Source organism: Chaetura pelagica, unplaced genomic scaffold, assembly GCF_000747805.2.
Source record: "Chaetura pelagica isolate M959 unplaced genomic scaffold, ChaPel_1.0 scaffold207, whole genome shotgun sequence".
Taxonomy (NCBI): Eukaryota; Metazoa; Chordata; class Aves; order Apodiformes; family Apodidae; genus Chaetura; species Chaetura pelagica.
This window is the reverse complement of record NW_009953929.1, coordinates 915,534-940,318: the sequence shown is the minus strand read 5'-3', so window position 1 is coordinate 940,318 and position 24,785 is coordinate 915,534. Positions and strand designations below refer to the sequence as shown.

Genomic DNA, 24,785 nt, shown 5'->3' with positions numbered 1-24,785 from the left:
AGGTGACCAGTCAGGTTGTGCAGGACAAGGATCTGCCTCGTTCTTCCTTTTCTTTGGCTCTCCAAGGCAGCTGTGCTTTGGCTTTTGCTGTCTGAAGATTTACATCTAAGGGAGTTACGCGAGGACTTCTGATGCAAACCAAATAATGTGTTTTGGGAAACCACAGACCTCTAAAGTACAAACGTGGTGAGAGATCCAGAAAGAAGATAACTGATCCCAGCACAAGAAATCTGGGAAATGCATGGAAGCAAACAGTTAGGGATACTTTTGAATGGGCAGATTTCAGTGTTGAGCGTGAGACTTCTCTGAGCTTCAGAGATGCCATGTGTTGACCACTTCATATTTCTTCTACTGAACGTTTAATTATGTGTCTAAGATAATGTGTCTGAGTAAGGAGCTTCTCCAAGCTGGCAGATGCAAGTGGGAGTTTCATATTAACAAGTCTGTGTTCTTGCGCAGGCTTAAACTGATGGTCTGAAATAAACGTGTAATTCTGAGCATACGTGCTTCTGCCTTAAAAACAAAACCAGGGAAGCTATTGTTTGGAGAGATTAAATTATTATTTTAAGGTAACTACAGCTTTCCACAAAGAAATAATAATTAAAATAACAACTGCTTGCTTGCTGGCAGAACTGTCTGCACCACCCATTTCCATGAATTTGTATTCAAGGTGGGGGATACAAGTCTCGGTCGGAAGGAAAAAAAAAAAAAGTGCTTTCTAAAGATCCTTAGTAAATAACCAGTTTCAGGGTTCAGTGAACAGCTTAGACAAGCTCCATGTCAGATAGAGCCAAGAAGTAATTGCAGCATTTAAATAAAAGTTGCCTCACATTTTTAAAAAGGTCTCATGGTTTGCTCTGCAAAGTGGAAGTTAGTTACATATCCATCTGGGGAAAAAGGTGTTTTAATTTCAGGACTGGGTAGCATTGACCATATTTAAATTATATAAATTTACTTTTAGGAGGTATCAAATCAGATCAAATTCCAGTCTCAGTGCTGCTGGTACAGATGACTAGTTACCAAACTGACAGAGATGAAGATATGGTCCTGCTGCTTTTATTTTCTCTGGACAATTTAACTGTGTGTTTTCTTTTGCTGGCAGCGTGCTGGCATTTCACATTTGCAAAGCCTGCTGTCCACTCTGAGCACTTCTCTGAAACAATCAGCAAGGAAATCTTTTCATATGGAAGGAGATTTTTCCCAAGAATGTTTGTGGCTACCAACTGTTTAGATGGGCTTCTAAATTTTATAGGTTTTTTTGCAGCTGACTAAATTAATTGGAAAGCAGCCAGAGAGACAGAGGAGTCTGGTCTGTAGTTGAGCAACAATAAAAGGCTTCGGAGAACTTTATCAAAGCTTCCATTAACCCCCTGCTGATGTCCTCAAACAGGATTTTGTGAGAGAATGGGAACACAAAAGCTAGGTTGCACAACTGCCCCTGTGTGTCCATTCAGAGGTTTTAAATCTGCACAGTTACTAATTAAAATGCCACGCAGAGCAGTGCAAATAAACATCACTAGTCCCTGAAGCCCAAAGTTTCTGCACCAGCTCATGGTTTGGAGGGTAGGATGCTGAAATAACCCTAGAAGAGTGGTAAAGCAGCCCCCTTTGGTTCATATATTCTGTCCTTGTATGAGGAGGTGCAAAATGTGTGTCGAGTTCAGCTGTATGCATGAAATCACACTCCCAGAATGCCATCCCAAGGCAGGCTGCTAATTTTTATTAATTTTTTGCATAGCATTGCATTGAACCATGAGGGCTAAATAGAGCTGTGGCATGCCTGCTGGATCTCGATAATCATGTTTGCCAGATTTTGGCGGCCATCAAGATGCTGAGCACACGAGTGAATACTGCTCCTTTCATTGAGAAATGTCACTTCAGATTTAGCCCCACGTGTGAACTGGCGTGCAGGGAGCGCTTTATTATTGTGGCAGGGCTCCAGTGAGCTTCCCCTCCCAAACAAAGCAGGCAAATGCAGAGCCTCGCTCTGCAGCTACTTGAAGGATTTCATGGAGTCTCCTTAGATTAAGGTAATCTGCCTTCATTACTAAATTCAAGAACCAGCGTCCCACAAGTCTTACTAGTACACTCTGAGAATGGATTTAGGCTCTCTGAAAGTTGTGGTTTGTAAACTAATAATAACAAAAGTTGATCCTGGTTTGGGATTATTTTTCTTTAAATACAGTCTAGAGAGATTGCATTTTTTTATTCCTTCAGTGATCTGTATTTCAAAACATCCCTTATTGTAAAGTCCTACTCTTAATTTAAAAGGAAATGGTAACTTTTGTCTCAGCCTTCTGAACTGTTCCTGTAGAATTTATTAAGATTTTTATCCCTGCTATGGAATTCTATTACCTAGTCTTAAAAAGACAATTGACTGATTCTGATTTTTTTTATTAAATACTAATACTGTTCCATAAAATCTCTGGTTTTATCTGTATTAAAATCCACTGAAAGTATCCATGGATTATTACAGACAGAAAACCTCCTAAACTGTAATGTGCTTTGGATATAAATGTCTTTGAGTTCCACAGATGACTGAAGACCAAAAGAAAAGCACTGAATTTTTTAATTAGCTTTTTATTATTTTTAATTTTCTATGTGCCATTTAATGGTCTCGTCAAGAAATACTAGAATAGGGCAGTTTTGACTAAGCAAAATAGGAAGGTATAGTGGGCTGGAAGAGATATCTTGTTTATGAATTGAGTTTTGTGTGGTGCCCATTTATTTTAGCAAACAAATAAAGGCATGAGCTCAGGACAACCCACTACAACGGCTCCCTGGGAAGATTGCGCTTGTCTCGATAACATACTGTGTTCTTTAAATCTGTCCTCTGAATCAGCCTCAATTTATCTTTCTTAGCATAAAAGAGAGTGCAGATAGAATGGCTGCAGCCTCCCTTCTAGTTTATCAGGATATTGTGCACACACATAAATAAGGCAAAGTGACTGGAATATATAAGTGCCTGAGTGTTAAATCCCATGTTTTTCAAGTTCTCCGGGCGCTCTAGGACAGGGTGGCCAAGGGGAATCCTGGAGGAGCTGCAGAGATTTGTGGACTCTCTATTGTACTTCAGAGAAGATGTGCAGACGCAGCAGTGCCTTTCCAAGAGCCTTCTGCTGTTTCTTTTACTGCTGCTTCTGTTGAAGGTAGAAACTGCAACAATGAAAGTGCTGGGAAGAACCGATTTGAAGTGCTTAGACTGGGCTCAAAGGGAGCCTTTTTTACCACCACTTGCAGATGTTCCATTTTTCTTTAATAAAAGAATATTTTTATTTATATTTGTTATACTGATGAGCTGTGAACATCACAGGTTAGAGAGGCTCTGCAGCACAAGAGTTGCCTAGCTTATTTTCAGTCTAACTTATCCTTAAGTGGAAGTTATCAGCTTCATCTGTAACAGATAAGACATTCAAATTTGTGGACCTGTTGGTGAAGAAATGAAACTAAAGACAAAACCATGAACCTTACAGGGAGGAGAGACATGACATAGAAAGGTGCTTTGCATGCTGTTGGAAGAATAAATTATTTTTTAATTGCAGTTTTTGAATTTATTTCATTTTTCCTTGGAGTCCCATCCTATGTACTTCTCAATTCCCCCTTGTAGGTAATTTTTGGAGCTCTGGCATTGGAAAGGAGCAGAGACCTGCCACAGAGGTCTTCTCATCAGGAGTTAGGGTAGGCACTTGATGTCCCATCTGCTGTGAATCTGGGACTGTGAAAATGAAGGTCCATATTCAGAACACAGGACCCATCTATACAATTGCTGAGCTAATTTGGGATTATTATTTTCATGGGCTTTTATGTGCCCAGGCTGAAGCTCAGTATTCCTTCAAGAAGTAAACATGGCTGGTTTCCTTGTACAACTTCAAATCTTTGTAGCCTCACGAGGTTGATTTTTTTTTTTTTTTTTTTTTTAGTTTTTTTAATATATTTTTTAGGATTTTTCAGACTTTGTAATGGTACTTGCATTTGCATTGCACAGGAAACTTTGCCAATTATCTTTGTTACTGTTTTCCACTGAGGCAGCCACCTTTAATATTTAATTGCTTATTCCATTTGGAGTTTTACTAATTGACATGATTTTAAAATGAATAATGCACTAGTTTCAGTATCCGGCGTAAAACCAAAATAATAAAACCCCCTTATAAGTTTAATTATGTGCCACCAATGATGTAATTGGTTACTGACATCATGAACTAGGATTTTAATTTTAAGGTTTGTGTGTTTCGGGAAGCTTAAGACTCTTCCCCAGGTTGTTCCTCAGCACAGCAAACCTCAGGTAGCTTTGCTTTTTTGCAGCAACACTGTGCGCAGAACATAGTTTCCTCCCCTCATCAGGTTATTTTTTATTTTTAATTTCCTGAAGAAATCTGCCTGTTGTGAATGAAGGAAAGGAAGGTTAATACAGTTCCAGAGAGGACTTGGTAGAAGAGCTCTGAGTGTGAGAGTTGGGTGTGTCTGATTCTCTGTGGTACTTTCCCAAAAGCGCAGAGTATCTTTTTCCCCTGAAGAAGAGGAACCTTTAAGGGGTAGTATGGCAGGGTGTCTCTTAGCATCCTGGAAGAACTGAGAATCTCCAAGTGCTGCCAGGCCAGTGTCCTTCACAAAGTGCTACTAATGTGAGCCTAGAAAACCTAAACCTTGAAACTCCAGAGTTTCTTGGCAGCCCAGAGTAGAGATCATATCATGTTGAATCCATCTAACCTTTGTACAGAATGTACTTTACTGGAGTTCCAGCTGAATGCTCTGAATATCAACTATAACCAAAATCTATAGGTTGTTCAGCAGAAATGTAAATATGTAAATGCAAACCTTCTGTACCAGCCTCTTGTGTATGATGGAGCTTAAAGTAAATAGTGTTCCTTAACTTTGCTGACTTCAAAACAATCTATTACCCTCAAGTGTTCAAGTGATACCCATCTTCCCTCAAGATGGGAATTGTGATTTTTTATTGTCAGGCGAGTTCTGAGTTTTGATTCTTTTGGGTGCTGCAAGCTCAGGTGGGTGTGTTTGAGACACAGCCTGCAGTTGCTTTTGGAGCTGTGTATCATACTTGAAGTAAAATTTATTTTTAAGAAGATTCTGTGATTCTATGAAATGTTTATAACTTCGTTATCTTTTCATCCTCCAAGATTCCTGCCATTTCTGACTTTGGGTGATTGATCTGAGAAACCCGTATGGCAAAGTCTTAACTCTCTGCTATTGCCCTAACACTTCAGAAGCCAGGATGAGACAGTGTGGCCAAATCTATTTATTAAAATAGCAAATGCTGCTTTAGCAAAATAATTTATGTATTTATTTATTTTGTTTAGAAGATACTTTACTATTTCCAGAGCATCAAAGTGGCATATAGGGCAGAGGCTTGTATTTGTGTGGATTTCAGAAAGGCTTTTAAGCAGCTCATTTTACAAAATCTAATATTCTTAATGGTGAAAGTAGGTGACAGAGGAAGTTATTTAGCACATGTATATATTATCTAGACATCCATGTTGCAAGTAAATAAAAAATTACTGTGTGAGAACCAAGGAGAACAGTATTAAGAAATGTGTTGCCTTGGGTACCAAATTACACATTTGCCCCATAATGGGTGAAGCTTTATGCCATGACTGTTGGGGTAACCACAGGCTCAGGTGGCTTGGTGATAAGGGTAAGACAGAACCAGTGAGGCTTTCTGTTAAGATACAGACATGAGGCATCAGGTGAGAGCTGTCCTTGGCAGTATGAGACAACGAACTGCTCTTTTGGGATATTAATAGAGCAGGGTCAATATTTTCAGCATTGTTTTATGGATTGTCAATATGCTATTGTAAGTGGTTAGAAAGCTGTGCACAAGAAGTGGTTTGCAGGGCACAGATACAGCAGATTATTTTGTTGATCCTCTACAATTTAAGAATAGCTCTATTCCTCTTGCCTGTTGGCTGATGGAGCGTATGCAGATAACTGTTCTGGCTCTGGGCAGGAGGATGGAAAAATGGAAGGAGAGGTAGCTATATTGTTGCTTGACTTGAAGAAGGGCTTAGAGAATGGGACAGGGGTCTGGTCTGGGGCATCTGATGTGTCTTTGAGGGTAGCTTTGATTTCATTGTGGAAGGTGCTGAAGGGGGGATTGGAGGAGTTTCTTGTGTATGATGGAGCTTAAAGTAAATAGTGTTCCTTAACTTTGCTGACTTCAAAACAATCTATTACCCTCAAGTGTTCAAGTGATACCCATCTTCCCTCAAGATGGGAATTGTGATTTTTTATTGTCAGGCGAGTTCTGAGTTTTGATTCTTTTGGGTGCTGCAAGCTCAGGTGGGTGTGTTTGAGACACAGCCTGCAGTTGCTTTTGGAGCTGTGTATCATACTTGAAGTAAAATTTATTTTTAAGAAGATTCTGTGATTCTATGAAATGTTTATAACTTCGTTATCTTTTCATCCTCCAAGATTCCTGCCATTTCTGACTTTGGGTGATTGATCTGAGAAACCCGTATGGCAAAGTCTTAACTCTCTGCTATTGCCCTAACACTTCAGAAGCCAGGATGAGACAGTGTGGCCAAATCTATTTATTAAAATAGCAAATGCTGCTTTAGCAAAATAATTTATGTATTTATTTATTTTGTTTAGAAGATACTTTACTATTTCCAGAGCATCAAAGTGGCATATAGGGCAGAGGCTTGTATTTGTGTGGATTTCAGAAAGGCTTTTAAGCAGCTCATTTTACAAAATCTAATATTCTTAATGGTGAAAGTAGGTGACAGAGGAAGTTATTTAGCACATGTATATATTATCTAGACATCCATGTTGCAAGTAAATAAAAAATTACTGTGTGAGAACCAAGGAGAACAGTATTAAGAAATGTGTTGCCTTGGGTACCAAATTACACATTTGCCCCATAATGGGTGAAGCTTTATGCCATGACTGTTGGGGTAACCACAGGCTCAGGTGGCTTGGTGATAAGGGTAAGACAGAACCAGTGAGGCTTTCTGTTAAGATACAGACATGAGGCATCAGGTGAGAGCTGTCCTTGGCAGTATGAGACAACGAACTGCTCTTTTGGGATATTAATAGAGCAGGGTCAATATTTTCAGCATTGTTTTATGGATTGTCAATATGCTATTGTAAGTGGTTAGAAAGCTGTGCACAAGAAGTGGTTTGCAGGGCACAGATACAGCAGATTATTTTGTTGATCCTCTACAATTTAAGAATAGCTCTATTCCTCTTGCCTGTTGGCTGATGGAGCGTATGCAGATAACTGTTCTGGCTCTGGGCAGGAGGATGGAAAAATGGAAGGAGAGGTAGCTATATTGTTGCTTGACTTGAAGAAGGGCTTAGAGAATGGGACAGGGGTCTGGTCTGGGGCATCTGATGTGTCTTTGAGGGTAGCTTTGATTTCATTGTGGAAGGTGCTGAAGGGGGGATTGGAGGAGTTTGATTTCATTGTGGAAGGTGCTGAAGGGGGGGGATTGGAGGAGTTTGCTTTCAGAACGCAGCTCAGCAGATCCTTCTGTGGAGCAACCCCTGGCTTCTGGGGAGGAATTAGCTCTGGTGGCTACCTGAGGCTTGGGAGGAACTCTAGGGTGTGTGGGTGAGATTGAGTTGCCCTGAAGGGATGGTGCTAAGTGGGTCAGATTGCTCCAGACCACTTACTTTGAGTGGTTGGGCAATGTCCCGTTTTCAACATTATTTGTTTTAATAACTAGAGGTTATGGTCTCTAGTGCTATACATTGTGTCCCAGCATTGGTGGCTTCTGGCAGGCTGTGCTTGCTGAACCAGCATTTGGGAAGTAAGAGGAAGACTACAGCTCAAACTTCACAGAAGTGAGTCTTGGGATCCTACCTCTAAGGGTGTCACATCTGGGCCAATCTCTTTGCCTGGACTGCATGGCCCATTTTCTCTGCTTCTCTCAACCCAGCATAATGCAGTAGAGCATCAGTGTTGACTTCTTTAGGCTACAAAATGTATTGTTGTTTATGTTGGGTCAGATTCTAACCTCAATGAGAGGGAAGTGTAACTGCACCATGACCTGCTTTGTGACCAGTGGCTCCAAACCTGCTCAGGTCAGACAGCTGCTGACTAATTCCCCATCTTAACAAATTGCTTATAGCTCTTGAGTTTCTTAGAGCAATTCCCAGCACTAAATATTTTCACCCTCCTTTTGTTAATCATTCTAGTTTAAGCATTTAGAAATGTTTCAGTGCTGTTTTTTTAAAGTGGTTGTAGTGTTCAGGGAGATTTTTGTAAATTGCCTTCCAACTGAAAGACTTGTTTTCCTGTTTATTTGAAACTGGCATTCATACATACAGGAAATACACGGTATTCTGCCGTGTTTCTGTTGGCAACTATTAAGTTATCCTAGTCAGAACATGCCAACAGGATTTCTTAGCAAGCTAGCAGAAAGAAAACAAGCAGTTCTCAGACTAAACAGAGCCCATGCTTGAGTTGTAATAGAGATCTCTCGTTAAATGCTATGTAGATTCTGAAGTCTTTTGGTTTAATGCAATCTTAGAGATTGCAGGTTTCCGATTCAAATCCTTGGAGTTACTGCAGACCTGCATTGCATTAGGTGACATCATGATTTGGCCTTTGGAATTAGTGGGCCAGTACTTGAAAATAATGTATCGCTGTAAAGAGCGGATCCTGGGAAATTAATAGTCAGAACAAATCATCTCCTGGGTGTGCAAAATCTTCCTTGTCATCCCTGCCTCAGTGCTGTTCCTGATGTAAGCCACAGGGAACTGTGGTCAGACTTTGGCTCCTATTGTTGGTTTGAAGTAACTCTGTGCTAAAACTGACACAGAACTGGACATGCAACCTGGAAAATACACAGGCTCTTTGTGGATCCTCAGCAGCTACTGCATGTCTCCAAGAACTGAAGCTGGAGTAGGGTGGTAAAAATACAGCACTCTAATAATCCTCAACTGCTATTTGTTGCCACTAACAGCCTGGGTTTTCCTTCAAGCTTTTGATTTGATGCAAGTCAGAGCCAGCTTTTGTGGTTTGGCAAGGTTTGCAGCACAGGTTCTTTTGGGAGAGGCAAGAAATGAAAACTTTAAAACAGAGGAAATGTTTAAAATACAATAATGCCATTTTAATAGTCTTTAAAATCTCATTTTCTGGACCCTTTCTTTATCCACACATCATGGCAAACATAACTGATGTGAGGTGGTCCCTAGGTTTGAGAGCTTGTCACTTGTTTTTTTAGAGCTGTTTGGCAAGGACTGGGTTGTGGAACCTGGAAAGGAAAGGAAGATTGCTATACATTGTGTCCCAGCATTGGTGGCTTCTGGCAGGCTGTGCTTGCTGAACCAGCATTTGGGAAGTAAGAGGAAGACTACAGCTCAAACTTCACAGAAGTGAGTCTTGGGATCCTACCTCTAAGGGTGTCACATCTGGTTCATCATTTTGGGATGAAGGTGTCCTATGAGAGTACTGTGTGGCTGAGCTGGTGCTTTTCCTGAGCAGTGTGATTTCTAGTAACAAGGAAGGGAAGCTTGGCTGCAGAAGTATTACAGCTGATTGAAGGAAGGAGGCAAACTCAGCTGTCACACTGCCTCACATTACCTTGGCCAGGATTTTCAGGCGTGGGTGGATAACCTTGGGCACTTGACTCCAGTGGCGTAGATTTAAAGTCTTTGTTTTAAATGCTAAAGCTTGAAAATGCTGGCTGAATCTTGGCGTGTCTCAGTTTCCATGCTTGGATTTGTTCCTTGCCAGTCGTCATTCCTGGGGGAGGGAGAGGCAGACGGTGGGAAGACAGAGCACTCGGGAATGTCTTGGGAGGCTTCCAGTGGCTCGGTTGAGCAATCAAGCCTCTAGATCTTTGTCCAAGTCCTAACCTGGCCCAGTCATCACTAATACAAATGTTTGCTGCACTTACAGAGAAGGAATAATGAAGAAGAAGAAAAAAAAGTAAAAAGCATGTGGTTAGTTTTGAAAGTGCACATCCAGCTTGCAGACTCTTGCTGGTCCCTCAGAGAAAGGTGTAGCTGTCATACTGCAGTGAAAAATGGGAATGCCAAACTCTAGCTCAGTTCTCCCAACGTGCCCAGACATATAATCTCTGTGTGTGCACGTAGGTGCATATGTGCAAAGCCCTTTCATGTGCTGATCCTTACGTATGTACATGGCTTATACATATGCTATGCATATGTTTGGAAATTTGGCCATGTTAAGTGCATTCGCCTTTGTGAAGGTATTTGCCAGGAGTGCTTAGAGCACAGGGGTGGTGTTCCTCAGAAAGAGGGGCCTGACAGCATTTTTGCCAGAACCAAAGAGAGGAGTGTGTAAAAAGGGCCCAAGGAACCAATGGGAAGCAGGACTGAACATCAACATTTTGGGAAACAGCAGACCCGCTTTCTTTTTAATTTAGCCTGGTATGTGTAACTAAATAGGGCTGGATACTTTTCCTGTCACTTGATTTCAAATCAGTGCAAGAGCTGGTAGAGTAAATTGCTCTTTTACATGAAAAATAATACCAAAATCCAACCTGGAAGGTGTTGCCTTTAGAAATTATTAAAAACATTTTTGATTCTGTGTTGTGTATCCTTTTCCTGCTGTGAGATTTTTTGATAAAATAATTTACAAAATTCCAGGTAAAATCCCACAGTATTGCAAGGTAAATACTCAAAGTGAAAACTTGAAATGTACCAGGTTCCCTTAAATGTGTTTTGCTCAAATTAATGGAGGCTCTTTTATTGTCTTGTTTAGATTTCGAAGAGGACTTCTCTTCAGTGTTAGATTCTCAGAATTTTATTTTATTATTTTTTTAAAGTAATTAATAACGGAGCAGGCTTTTAGTATCTACCCTGGAAGGTAAAAACCCTTAATCACAGTAACATCATTAGTGCTTTCATGCATTTAATTTTGATGCTTGACAAAATGCATAGCCATTGATAAGAACAAATAAGTGTTGTTGTATGCAATTGAGGGTAAAAAGAAAAGCATGAAACCCCTTAAGCTTCAAGTAATTAAATTTAAATATGTTATTTGAATTTAGCTAAGATAATGTACAAACTGTGGGTGTATTTTTCAATCAGTGAAAGACCCCTTGAGTAAACATGATCCATTTAAATTCAAATCACGGAGAGTGGGAAGTAAACCCTGCTGTGGTTCGGAAGGCATCTTCACTAAAACACTGGGCATTGTGTATCTCTGATATCTGAGTACTCATGTGTTGTAGTTTTATAAAGGGCTGTTTTCACTCATGGATGCCTACATGCCAGAGACTTTATTGCATCTATTTATTTCCTGTTTTTTTTCCTCTCCCTCCTTTCCCTAATTTGAACCAGTAATGAAAAACTGACACTCTCTTTCTACCATCCTTTAAAGTGCCTCAAAACTGTTATAATTCAGCACTTATTAGCCTAGGGATACGGCTTTATGGCATTTGGGTGAAGTTTTTGTAGTACATCTGTGCTCTTTCTCTCTCTGTAGGCCACAAGCTCAGAACCGCAGTAATAAAACTACTAGTAGGTGTTTAATGGCAGGTTATTGAGGAAGTAGATAAAAGAAAATTGCAACATTCACATCAGTAGGGAGTGAGATTTTAAGGGAGAGGAACTGCTGAGCTTTGAACTACGGAAAGTTACACTTTGTGCTTTTGTTCAAGGGGACCTCGTTTTAGGCACCAAAATACCTTGTCATTCTTCCTTGTGAAATAGGCTGTTCTGGTAGAATTGGTGCTTGGTATGTACAGTGTATGCTACTTGGGGCAGAAAAACTTGCTGTTTTAAGCAGTGGTGGCTTAGAAACAAGTTTTTGGCTTAGTGTTTCTTTCCAAATAGCAGAGAGAAGGGAGGAGGAATGTGCAAAAAGTAAAAGCTGTCTTCCAGTCTCTTATATGACCTTGTTGCAAACATCTTATTTGTGTACGTTATTCTTTTGGTCAAGCTGTCCTCAGAATATTTTGTGTAGGAATGTGTATGCATAATGAACAGTTAGCCCATGCGCATGTAAGGGAAGATTGTCTTTTATTGTGCTTGTGATCAAAGCATCATTCTATAACCTCTTACATGTTTATCTTCTTATCATCCCTAAGAGGCAATTTCAAGGCAAAAGGCAGAAGAGCAAAGACTAAATATTTTGCACAAGCTCACTGTGCCTGCCTCCTGGATTGCCATGGAGAGCTGGCAGTGGTGGTCTCCTCTTGGTCTGGGGCTCTTACACCCTTTTGGTAACATATGACCAAGGAGACCCAAACCTGTTTTTCTTCATAAGCCCAGACTTTGAACTGTTTAGGTCAGCTGGTGGATCCTGGAAAACAAGGAAAGCTGATTTATAGGGCTGTTTGCAGAAATAACAGAGAATTGATAATGGAGGATTTGATCCATGCAGTGGGATAACTAGTAGTCCCATGTGGATACTGAGCCCAGTTCCTCAAGGCTGAGTTGCACACCACTATCCTATTACATCGACTGTTCAGGTCTGTGCTGCAGAGATGTCAAAGAGCTCCAGGACAGCATCTTGCAATTCTGGTACTTCATCCTGTTGCTTGGCTTCATCATTCTTAGGATTTCTATAGGGTGTATGGAGAGGCAGGACATATAGTAAAAACAAAATAACTTAAATCACATCTGCACAATATAGGACAAAAAAAATAAACATTTAAGTACAATGAAGTTGCCAGGAAGGGAAAATCTAGGGCCATTCTTACAATTGTAATTGTAAGAAGTAACAAAGGAGTTGATGTACAAGTCCTCTTTGTGTCCTGAAGGCCAGGAGCAAGTTGTTTATTCCAGTCTGATGTGATGTCTATAGATCAGCTGTCCATTTTTGAGACATGAGAAAGGACTTGTTAAACTGTATAAAGCTAAGCATCTTTCTCAAGAAGAGGTAGTTTATATATATTCTTCTCCTGTAAACAGCCATTTTACAACAGAGAAGAAATGTGTTTTCATACAGCATTTACCAGCCCAATATTGAAGGGCTCACTGAATTCCAATATAAATGCCTGCAGAAATGAAATAGGAGACCAAGGAGGTTAAAAAGAGGGTAAAGGAAAGAAAGTGAACTTTCTGCAATTCTTGAGGTCAGACCAGCGTAAGTGACAGATTCTCAGTAAAAAGAATTGCCTGTCTGCCCTGCATGAGGCACCCATTAACTAAGCAGATTTCTCTCCGGTTGGATTATCAGTAATGTCGTGCATGTGTGTGTTTTAGGGTAACAAATCTGATTTCTAATTTATTAGTTGTGTGGTATTCTTATTGCAAAGGGGGGGGGGGGGGGGGGTGGGGGGGGGGAGAGGGGGAAAGTCTGTTGAGGAACTGGGAGGTTATTAAGCAGGTTTTCAGTCATGCCACAGATATATATAAGTTGATGGAGCACACCTGGATCCTCCCTGTTGGCTGCATTTATAGTCTCCTCTGTCATCCAGTATTTACCTTTGCATGTGAGAGACAGACAAGGGAAAAGAGAGAAAGGTTCTGGAGGCATTTCTAACAGAGATGCCAAACTGTCAAATAGTAAATCGGGAAGCAGCTCCCTGATGGTTTCACATCAAGAGGAGACACCCTTTTGTGACTGTGCAGCGTCTACTGGTTATTTTCACTTCCATCAGAACTGTCTGATATGGTCAAGTAGGTTTGAGGCTTTCAACATTCAATTTTCCTTTCATTTATTGTGACTGTTTTATTTATTTGTCCTTCTTGGTAGTCTTCAAGGATATGTGTTTCAAGGATACTTTTTACTCTAACATTTTCATGGATTGTCATCCCAAACTTAAGCATAGAAAATGAAGCAAAAAGAAAGGGGTGGGGGAAACGAGCAACATGTCTACAGCTTCAGGGGACAATAGAAGAAATATATTCAATTTAGGAAGACCTCTAATCTCTGGTTATACAGGACAGCTTTGTTAGATAAGATTAAAAATTTCATGAATGTCCCTTTTTATCCCTGGAGACTCCACCATTTATACCAGCTATTGTCAGCATCAAAAGAGCTTGATAACAGCTGGCTAAAGATGTGACCACACAGCAACACAACAGCAAGAAAGGGGCAGCCTGGTTCATAAATCTTCAGAAACCCGTTCCCCCAGCGCAGCCGTGAATCTGCTGCTATCACAGTCAAAGGGAGAGCACATTGTCCTCCAGCCAGTCAAAACCCTGAACTTCAGCATTAGCAGGGGCTTTATTGTGAGTGTAGGGTGCACAATGAGATATTTTCCATTATCTTCTTTGTTGCAGCCCTTGTTACTGCTCACAGATACATTTTAAAGGATCTTTGAGTTTAGCTTGTTACTCACTAAGAGTTTTTCTAAAACTCATGCAGCCCTTACCCTTGGTAGTGTAATCCTGCTTTTCCTATTCATTGCATCGATACTGGGCCACACAGGACAGGGTCAGGTGATGCCAGTTTGGTACACAGTGGGCCAATCTGGAATCTTCTAGCTCAGAAGGACCTATCGAAGTCAGGATCTGGCCCTTGGGTGCTGAGCTTCCTCATTCTCCACAGATTGCTCACACACTCGGGCATAAACAGGTCAAGTTAGGAAGCATAAATTGGCTCAGGCTCTTGAAATACAAGTTTCCTGGTTTTCATGGGAGGGTCCAAATTTGTATGTATTCAGCTTTATTCTGAATTATGTATTCTTAACTCAGGGGCAGTATTTTATCAACTTTAGAGAAAACTAGATTGGCCTCTCAGGAATTTCATAGTTCCTGTAAAGCAAATAGCTAATAAAATAACATTGGTTAATTTTTGGAGATGGAGGAAGAGAATTACTATGGACAGAACAAAGTACAAGCCCCTGTACTGTGCCTAAGGAAAGACAAAAATAAGGTAGAACCTTTTTTGTGCCTTAGCCTATTAAGGAGATTTGCACCTAGACATCACAAACACTGCAGTGTTTAGACAACTGTAAGGTTGATTCAAAGCCTACCTATCTAGTATTGTCCAGAATCCAAGAACATGCTTTATTAGAGAGGAATTAAATGCAATTTTTATTAGAGAAAACAGGAAGAATACTTAAGGCTTCCATTTCCCCCTGCAAGAAAAACACAGTTTCTCATGTTGTGAAAACTATGATTAAAAACTTCTTGTATTTTTTATTCCTGGAGCTCCCTCTTAGAGAAAACAGGAAGAATACTTAAGGCTTCCATTTCCCCCTGCAAGAAAAACACAGTTTCTCATGTTGTGAAAACTATGATTAAAAACTTCTTGTATTTTTTTATTCCTGGCAGCTCCATCCCCAATTGTTTTGATCCAGGCTAAAGAGATAACAAGACACAGTGTTGCCTTGGCTTGGCTGGAACCTGACAGGCCAAATGGAGTTATCCTGGAGTATGAAGTCAAATACTATGAAAAGGTACTGTTCAGAAATGGACAAGCAGTGAGTTTCGTTTGGGTTTGGGGAGAGCTTTTTAATTCTTTCCATTACGGTTTATTTCCAGATAGGATTCCATCACATGAAACCAAATAGATTCAGTTTAGTAAAATCCAATTAAGGATTTCATACACTTGAATGGTAGCTTGAAAGAGTAAGACTTCTAGGCTGTTCCAGCTGTATGGTATGAGTATATTTTGTTGTTTTTTTCCTACCTAGGAACTGAGCTTTTCAAGCAAGCATATTTATAATGAGAATCAATAATGTTGGGCAGAAGTGAGACATCAGATTTACTTCACAGATAGACATGTAATAATGAAGTATCTAAAACAGTAATAATAATAAGATCTGTTTGCCAATAGCTTCTGCTTAGAATGATAGTGTGGGCTGGATGGCTTTTAATAGAGAATAAGGAGACAAAATTACATTCTTCATACTTTCCAAGTTAGAGGGAAATGTTATTCCTACAAGTAACTTCTCAAGTATGGAACTAGGAAAAGAGATACTTTCTTTGAAGGTTCTGTGCAAAAATGAACAATACCTGCTTTTGTTTGTGTGCAGTCTCTCACACACACGTGCATACTTCTGAATGTTTTTAGTAAAGATAATCACTTATTTGCTTCCTTAACACACACAGAAAAAGGCATCTCATTTGCAGGGAAGCTGGACTATTACATTTTCTGATGTATTTACAGCCAAAAATAAAACCATTTTTAAGACTGGACTTTCTGGAAGACATTTGTCTAGCTCTTTTCTTTTTAAAAATATTTTTATATATTTTAATATGGCTCCTGGCTGACAGGAAGAAAAAGGAAGTGCCAGCATGTGTGAGTAAAATGTTGCTTGTTCATCAAGAGGATAATAGTGAGGGCTTGGCTTTTTTCCAAAGGATTTTGTTGTGTGCTTTAAGTAATCAGTGATATATGAGCATCATGCCTACTGCCTCATCATCCTTTTTTGGCTTGCTCAGGGCTCCACGCAGCACGCAGTGGTAGGGAGATTGAGCAAGGCCGACAGCAGGAACCCTCAGGATGTATTTTGAGAATTCCATCATTGTTACTCGTCTTCTTTCATCATGACAGTTTTTGGCAAGGAAGTGGGGTTCCATGGTTCATGGTGCAACGAGGCATTTTTACTTGATCACCACTGTATTCTTTTCTTGTTAGGACCAAAACGAGCGTAGCTATCGCATTGTGAAGACAGCCTCCAGGAATACTGACATCAAAGGCTTGAACCCCCTTACTTCATATGTATTTCATGTGAGGGCCAGGACAGCAGCAGGATATGGAGACTTCAGTGGACCATTTGAGTTCACAACTAATACAGGTAATATAAACCCCACCAATTTATTTTTTTTTCTCTTTGAGCAGATAGCAAATGTAACTGAGCTATGTGTTGGGAATTTTTCCCTTTGGTTGACTGGATTGTGGTGTATCTGTTCTGGGAAAATGTTCATCCATGGTCACGTGAGTGTTAATGATATAATGAATCTGACCTGAGACATCTGTTTGGTTATGCTGTATTCTAGATTCTAATAAAGATACTTCAGAATGGCATAAGGACACACTCACCCCATAAACACTTGGAAGCCACAGATTCTTGAGAAATTTATGTACCTATTTTGTTTACTGTAAATGTAGATGTTCCCATGTGTTCTTTTAACATCTCATTTGCAGGACAACAGAACCCTGTTGTTCCCCTTTGCACACTATTGACATACATCAGTTAAGTGTCCTACATCAGCTCACATTTCCTTAGACAGTTATATAATGACAGAATGTTTGAATTATGTTGTCAGTAGAGCTTTTCATTTTGCTCAAGGAAACATGGAAATTTAGCCCCCAAAATGTTTGCTTTTTCGGTGGCAGGAAGGCAATGTGACCAAGCCTGTTTGATTTTGGACGTACAGGTCTGTTTAAATCAATTTAGGGTCACGCCAGTTAGTGGCAATGTCCTTCAGGATGTTAACAGCTGAAAATAATCAATCCAGCAGGAAGAGAGAAGACATTTTAAAATAACTTACTCTCTTTGTGTCAGTTGGGGAGTGATCATCAGGCCCCACTGAGAGAAAAAGGAGGAGGAAAGAAGAGCATAAAGCAATTAGAAAGGAAAAAAAAAAGCCATTAAATCCTCTGAGCAACACTGAAGAAAAGAAGGAGAGAGAGTCCTTGTTCCCAGTGAACTGAAGTTCTCCAAATCATTATCAAACATCATGTCTTCACCTAATTAGGTCCCTGTTCGAAAATTGTGTCAAATGACTATATAATAAAGGCCTGAAAGTAGATTTGAGGGCTGCTCTAAACTGCCTCCACAAGCCAGAAAGCCTCTTTGAGTGCTACCTAGGCTGTTTTTTTTGAGGGCATCTGATGCTAACGTTCCCTTTTCTATTTCCAGTTCCTTCCCCCATCATTGGTGATGGTACCAACCCCACAGTGCTCCTTGTTTCAGTGGCTGGCAGTGTTGTTCTTGTGGTCATTCTCATTGCAGCCTTTGTCATCAGCAGGAGGTAAGAACTTAAGCCTCTCTCTCCCTCTCTGTCTTTCATGAGGGAGCTTTTTGTCTCCTCCAAACAAAGCTAAATTCTTTGATTAGCATCATAAACAGTGCATTTGCATTACAAGCCTTCTCCCATGTAGCTTTGATCTTCTCAACATTAGTACCAAGCAGCATGTGATGTAATGGCAATAGTTCCAGCTCTATTTGCTCTTCAAATGCAAAGCTGATCCCAATAACTGGCATTGAGAAGCAAGCCAGCTAGAGATTTGTGGTTAGTGTAATTTCAAGTTAAGTTTAATGGCTATGGGTACAGTAGATTTTATTAGGCTGACTCCTGATAGACAGGGAGTAAACAACTGCACTGTTGTGAACTAAGCTGTCAGACTGCTATGCTTGTGATTTTTGTGTTTGTCTGTATGAGTCTGCATTAGTCTTTTGGGTTAGTCCTCCCAGTGTGACTGGATATGACTGTGAAACAGAAGCCACGGTCATTCAGCATTATGTGTAGTAACAGCAGACTGGAGCAGGACCATAATCTTCTACCGAGTGCTTGTTCATTCTCCCACATTCAACCCAGGCATCAGGAACAATCCTGAGACTGGGAGGACAGTGTGGCAGAAAAACAGTGTCAGTGTTTGTGCCTTCATCTTTGTGTTCTGTGTCATTTAAAAAGATCAGCATTATTTTGCTTCAGTGCAATTCTGAGATCTGTAGCTTGGGATCTGAGGGGTGCATGTTCTGTCAATCTCTGATCAGTTTAATGGCATCAGCACATAAATGTGCACAAATTCATCTTGATTTGCTCTCAAATTATTTTAAAGAGCAGTTAAGTCACAATGATTGCAATATCTGAAAAGTAGGCACACGTTGTTACAGCTTTCTGTGGGTGTTCAACTCAAAGCTTCGAGGCTGGCAAGAAGAGCAGAACATATGAAAATGCAATGCAGAGAGATAGGTTTATTAAAAGCTATTGCAACAGCAAATAGCAACACTAAGCTTGATGACTTAATCTCCTCTCTACTTTTATTGATCACTTTATTATTTAAGGCAGGATTGATAGCAGGATACATTGGCTTTCTAATTATGAGTCGCCACCTTGGAGAATTGAGCCTGTCGAGCTGCCTTGAGATGATTCCTTCCTCTCCTCCTCCAATAAAAAAAATGTCGCTTCCCAAGGCTGATAAACGCTTCTTGGTGATTGGCCCTCAATGGATCACCTTTTAGAAAATGAAATGTCAGCCCCTTGCCCTCATATTGATTCTCTTTAGTATCAGCCATAAAGCTGTCAAAGGAGAGGCTGCCTGGAGCCAGGTAGCTGACAGACTCACTGAGGGGGGTGCATGCTCAGGCAGGTCTTCCCACCGCTCCAGCTGTCTGTTCAGTTATCTCTGCCCACAAGTGTTCAACTTCGACAAAGACACAACAAAGAGCAAGAGGACAGTAGGAAAAGGCTGGTCTGAGCTCTAGGAAATGGAGATAAAAGTATGCTGGTGGCCGTGGGTTCAGAAATGTCCTGTAGCTCTGCAATGGTAGGTCTCATGGAGGCTGTGGAAGGAGAAAGACATAGAGCAAGATGAATGAAATACTAGGGTAGTAAAACTGCTCTGTGCATACTAATGCATGGTGCTTTGCTAATTAATAGCCTTCCTCAATACACAGCTCTCTAGTAGCTGGAAGTAGCTCTCAATAAACAGAATCTACTTTGATATTCACTATCACTCTAATGATTTTAACCACTTCGCCAATGTCATTTAGAGGTGTGGGCCTTGAGGATATTTCATTATGTTCCTATACCAGCAGAAGTTAATAGAAAAATAATTATACTTTGTTCTAAGATGACTTCAGATGAGAAGAAACTTTGCTGTCAATACAGTCCCCATGAGGAGTTTAGTGATCTAGCCAAGACCTAAAAGTCATATTTGTACAATCAAAACTGTGGTTTGGCCTGCAGATACGGCCACTCTACATCCATGGGCCAAATGCTGGATTTGGGCATATGCTAGAAGTGCCCACTTTTGAACTGTGTTATCACTAATAATACAGCATTGTGTTTTTTTCAAGTCATTGCTCAAAACCCAAAATTCATCTTTACAACAGCATTTGTGTTAGGACTTTTTCTTCAGGCAGCTCAAGCTGTTTGGTTCTGTCCTGCAACCACGGTGTTTATGCTAAAATGAGAATTCATCTGCCTAAATGTTAGCTTAAACTTCCTGAGGTTAAGATGAGCATATCTGTAGAACAGAATGCAGGAGGTGGTGTATTCCTAAACTCTGCCCTCTGGGAACGCTGAGTGAAACTAGAATATCACAAATAGTGTTGTAAGGGATTTGGGAAAGTGTAAAACAGAAAGAGCCACTTTCTGAAAGGGCTTGTGTGGAGTAAGATAGCCCTATATAATCCTCTGGTCAGGGAAAAGTTTCTGTTGGCAAATCTTTCAATTGATAGATTGATTTCTCTCATGAGCAGTAAACATCTGAACACGTGCCCACCTTTTGCTGGTGGTGTTGAACCAGCCACCCCCAGAGAGCACCCCCTCCAGCTCCTGTGTCTGGGGAGCAGGAGCAGAGACAGCCCTGCCTTACCGGCTCATCGCGCTCCGGTGCCCTCTGCTCTTACCTCCTCTGCATCGCAGCCCCCACCTGTGATCTGCCTGGCTCTCTGACCCCCACCGTTCCTGAAAACTGCTGTGTTCTTTTCCTGAATGCCGACTATTTAATCACCACCGCCAAAATCCCTGTAATTACGGGGTTCAAATCTGTGACAAAAGCTTCCTTCTGCCGCTCAGCTGAGCTGGCCCAGCAGCAGCTCCAGCCCTGCCTGCCCCGTGCTGTGGGGCTCCTGAGGACAATGGCAGGCAGGAGTGTCCTGCCCCCAGCCAAGCAGGACGGGTCAACAGGTGACACAGAGAAGTGGAAGTTGGTAGCTAATTTGGAAGGTATTATTTAAAGTTAATAAGCTACAATTATATTGCCTGAACAGTAATCCCTTTGTTTCCTTTTGCCTTTTGCATGTCTTTGGGTTTTAGTGGGGGAGGTTATTTTTTTATCTGTTGTTAGGGTGCTTGTACTTTTAAAAAATAAGATAAAGACCACTTTTTCATACTTAAAATGCTTTCATGCAAAGCCTGTTTGTATTTCATATTTTCCATCTGTGCCTGAACATTAATAACATGAATCTGAAGGGGTCCTGCTTAAAATGCAGAATTATTTTTTTTTCCTTCCTTTTTTTCTTTCCTCTGAGAGAAGTTGTATAATACCTGAAACCATCTCTACAATCCTCTTAGCTGACTGGGATGACATTAGGTGAGATTTGTGCTGCCTCTTCCATCTACTCAGTTCAGTATCTGGGAGCAGAACGTAGTCCCTTTCTTTAACGTGACTCAGTTATACCAGTGTTGTAAGTTGTTACTGAGATAAGTGGTTTAAATTGATGTTTGGATCCAGTGTGTTTATTAATAATGCTGCTCTTGTGATTTGGAGCCATTTGTCTTTAACTGACTTTCATCAAGAAAAGAAGTTCCCAACTATTTATAGTTGGATGCGTACCTGCTTTTTATGTCTGAATCTAAGTCCTGTTGATGTTATTGGGAGCTGTGAGGCTTGGTTCAAACATCAAGTAGTCTTCACATGTCAAACAGGATTTTTTTCCCCTTCTGTTTCATGGGTAATTTATAGTTTTTATTACTGGCATAGTGTGTTTAACACTCGGCTCTAAAGAACTGCAGAGGCAAAGGCTCTGAAATGGCCTTTCAGCTGACAGGGTTGGGAAGCTGCTGTTCCTCACAGGCCCTGCACAGGGTGGGAAGTGAGATTCTTTCTGCTAATGGGCAGAGGGTTTTGCTGACCAGAGGAGACTGGCAAGACTCAGAAAGATTTTCTGCAGGTGAAGCTCTCGGTCACTTATGTTCTTCCTGTTATCTGCAAGTTTTTGACCCTTTTTAACTTACAGCTCCCAATGGACCTTTCTCTCACCCAGACCCGTTTTCCTCCTCTACCCTACCCATTCGATGTTCTCAGACTTCTACCCCAGCCTCAGTGCCCCTGGTGGGCCTGGTTCCCTCCTGCCCCACTCCAGGCAATGGGTTGCACATTGCAGGCAGTGCCAGTCTTGCCTTCTGTTCTCCAGACTTGGTTACTCCTTCTGCCTGCCTTTTCTTCACACCAGCCCAGACTCTTGCCATTTACCTAACATGGCTTTGACACTCTGGGAGTTTGGCACTTCCATAGGAGCAGGCAAACTGAGGAGTAGGCCCTTCTCTTTGGCAATGTCTGTTCTTATGCCTGGTTCTGAATTTTCAGTGAATGATGGGTAAAAGCCAAAATAAAATCTTGGTATCAGTGTAGCATTAGGTGCTGGGAACCTTCAAATCCCAGTACACCTTTGGCTGAATTGACTCCTCAGTATCTTCCCTAACAGATGAACCTCTTATATTAACTTTTCTTAATGCCACTTGTCCATTGAAGTTTAAGGCTGAACTAATTAAATACATAACTGGTACAATATCATGTGTGGAGGTGTAGAAATAGTCATCTGTAGCATTAACATCCAACACTACATTATTGTCTCCAGCTCAGAAGGTTAGTAGAGGAGCTCTACCATTATGAGCTGTTTGCCCCCTTCAATTATATAGTGATTAAAAGAATTAACAAAATCCTTGGGATCTATATTTTTGGTGGTCAGGGGTTTGTTTTGCTGCCATCCAGAGTTCTATATTACTGTGTTGCTAGTTTAAATTTGCTGTTAAATAAGTGTGTTGTTATTGGCATTCACCTTATGTTTGAAAATCAATTACCGAAACACCTCTGTTGTACTATTTAAATCCATGTAAGATGGGAGCTAAAAAGCAATTTGGCCCCTTTTTGTGCACAATTGCAAGTACACTTTTGAAGAAAAAGTAGCCAAAACACAAGCTCTGTTTTCTTTCTTTAAATGCCAAGATGCAAATGGGCTTGTCTTTCCTTGATACCTTGTTGATGCCAATAACAGAGCAGTTTGAGGAGTCTCCCACCCCGCGCTGGTGTGTGTGTGTTGTGTCACAGGCTGTCGTAGGGGAGCTGCCGACAAACAGCTCAAGTCTCAGCAGGTCGAGAAGGCTGAGCATGTCTCAAAGTCGCATACTTATTTTGAATTGTAATGCTCTTTTTCTGTTCTGACAGGCGCAGTAAGTACAGTAAGGCTAAGCAAGAGGCAGATGAGGAGAAGCATTTGAACCAAGGTAAGAGGCAGTGGTGCTTGGGTTTTTTTTATTTGGTTCACAAAACATGGCCAATGTTCTGATGCTTGGGAAGGAAGGGGTGATAGTCCTCTTGAGATGAATACTTTTCCATTTTCCTCTCTTGGAAACATTTTCCTTTGAAACGGCGTGCTTTAGAAATGGGAAAATAGAAGTAGCTGGGTAAAATTTTTTTTAAAGACAAGCAGGAGGAAGGTTCAACAAATTTTTCCATTGTTGCATTCTGCTGAAAGTTCTTGGCTACTTGTTCTTGATATCTAGGCATGATTCTTCACACAATACTCAGGTAAAACAGTTTCTGGATGGGTTTGAGGTAGTCCTGCAGGAAAGGGAATGTGAACTTTTGCTGCCTTTTTTCCAGGACTGAATCTTACTGTTACTTCCGTCTCAGTCATCCAGGTACCAAGCCTAGGACCTGATCTCAGAATTTCTTAGCTCCCCAAAGGGAAATTGGATATGTTTTAGTCTCCTAGGTCCATATCAGGCTATTGGCGTGTTAGTGATGGCAGTGATTTGTGAAGCTCGTTTATTGGCAAAAGCCTGTTCCTTACATAAATATTGGGAAATATTAAATGTTTACATTTAAAAAAAAAAAATCACATCAGAGGAAAAAATATGTCGAATTCTTCCTTCCTTCATCAGTCATTCCTGGCTTACAGTACATTTTTATTGTACATTCTCTTTGCTGTTGTATATCATTAAGGCTTCAGTCTCATATGTTCTGTGTTCAGCAGCATGTAGATCAGTGACTTCAAATAAAACATTTCTGCCTTGCAGGTGTTAGAACATATGTGGATCCTTTTACATATGAGGATCCAAACCAAGCTGTGAGGGAATTTGCCAAAGAAATTGATGCCTCCTGCATAAAGATTGAAAAAGTTATTGGTGTGGGTAAGTGCCAGGACTTTTGCATTTTTTTTTTCTGTAAATATAGTTTTAAATTTGCTTTTAGGAAGCATAGGATCCTATGATTTTTGTATTACAGATGAACTGACATAGCAGTTTGACAATACAAGTATGTGCTTCATGTTCATGACCATGGACTCTTGTGCCTTTTTCCTTAAGGGGAATTCGGTGAAGTATGCAGTGGACGTCTCAAAGTACCAGGAAAAAGAGAGATATGTGTTGCTATCAAGACCCTAAAAGCTGGTTACACTGATAAACAAAGGAGAGACTTTCTGAGTGAGGCCAGCATCATGGGACAGTTTGACCACCCCAATATTATCCATTTGGAAGGCGTAGTTACTAAATGTAAGTAGGTCATTTTCATGACAAGGCCTATTTGGAACTCACTGAGAAATTAAGTCTGTGATGGTGTGTGCTGTTTTAATTTTTCTCTTTTTCCTCTCCTTCCTGTGAAATGACAGATGGAACAGATCCGCTGATAGCTAATAGGAGGAAATCAGTGCAGGACAAGTCATTAATCTTGTTGTCAGCTATAAATGGGTTTATGGTTTCAACTGATACTCTATCTGTAGGCAGTTTGTACAGGATTTTGTAGGGGGAATTAATACTGCAGGGGTTAGCTTTTTTTCACCTCCTCCTTGCTATGCCAAGCAGGCATCTTTTACATCTTTGCTAGACTGAGCTGATTGTTACGGGATAGGCAAAAGCAGATGGTGAGCAAAGAATTTAAAATGGTTGGGGGATAAATACCAAAACAAAACTACAGAGTCGTATGTTTAAGGTACAAAGCACAGATGTAAGGAACAAGCCTTTGAAATGAAGTTGGCTGTTTTGGTGTGAAACTTGCT

At 40.6% G+C, this 24,785-nt stretch overlaps 1 protein-coding gene across 1 annotated transcript in view; it reads left to right on the top strand.

The window, feature by feature from the left end:
- Positions 1 to 24,785, top strand: part of EPHA4 (EPH receptor A4) — a 105,086-nt gene that overhangs the window by 67,076 nt on the left and 13,225 nt on the right. Inside the window, exons 7-12 of the mRNA XM_010001652.1 lie at positions 15,160 to 15,284; positions 16,469 to 16,628; positions 17,697 to 17,808; positions 22,955 to 23,013; positions 23,809 to 23,922; positions 24,097 to 24,282. Coding sequence (XP_009999954.1) covers positions 15,160 to 15,284; positions 16,469 to 16,628; positions 17,697 to 17,808; positions 22,955 to 23,013; positions 23,809 to 23,922; positions 24,097 to 24,282 — 756 coding nt within the window. The remainder of the gene's footprint in view (positions 1 to 15,159; positions 15,285 to 16,468; positions 16,629 to 17,696; positions 17,809 to 22,954; positions 23,014 to 23,808; positions 23,923 to 24,096; positions 24,283 to 24,785) is intronic.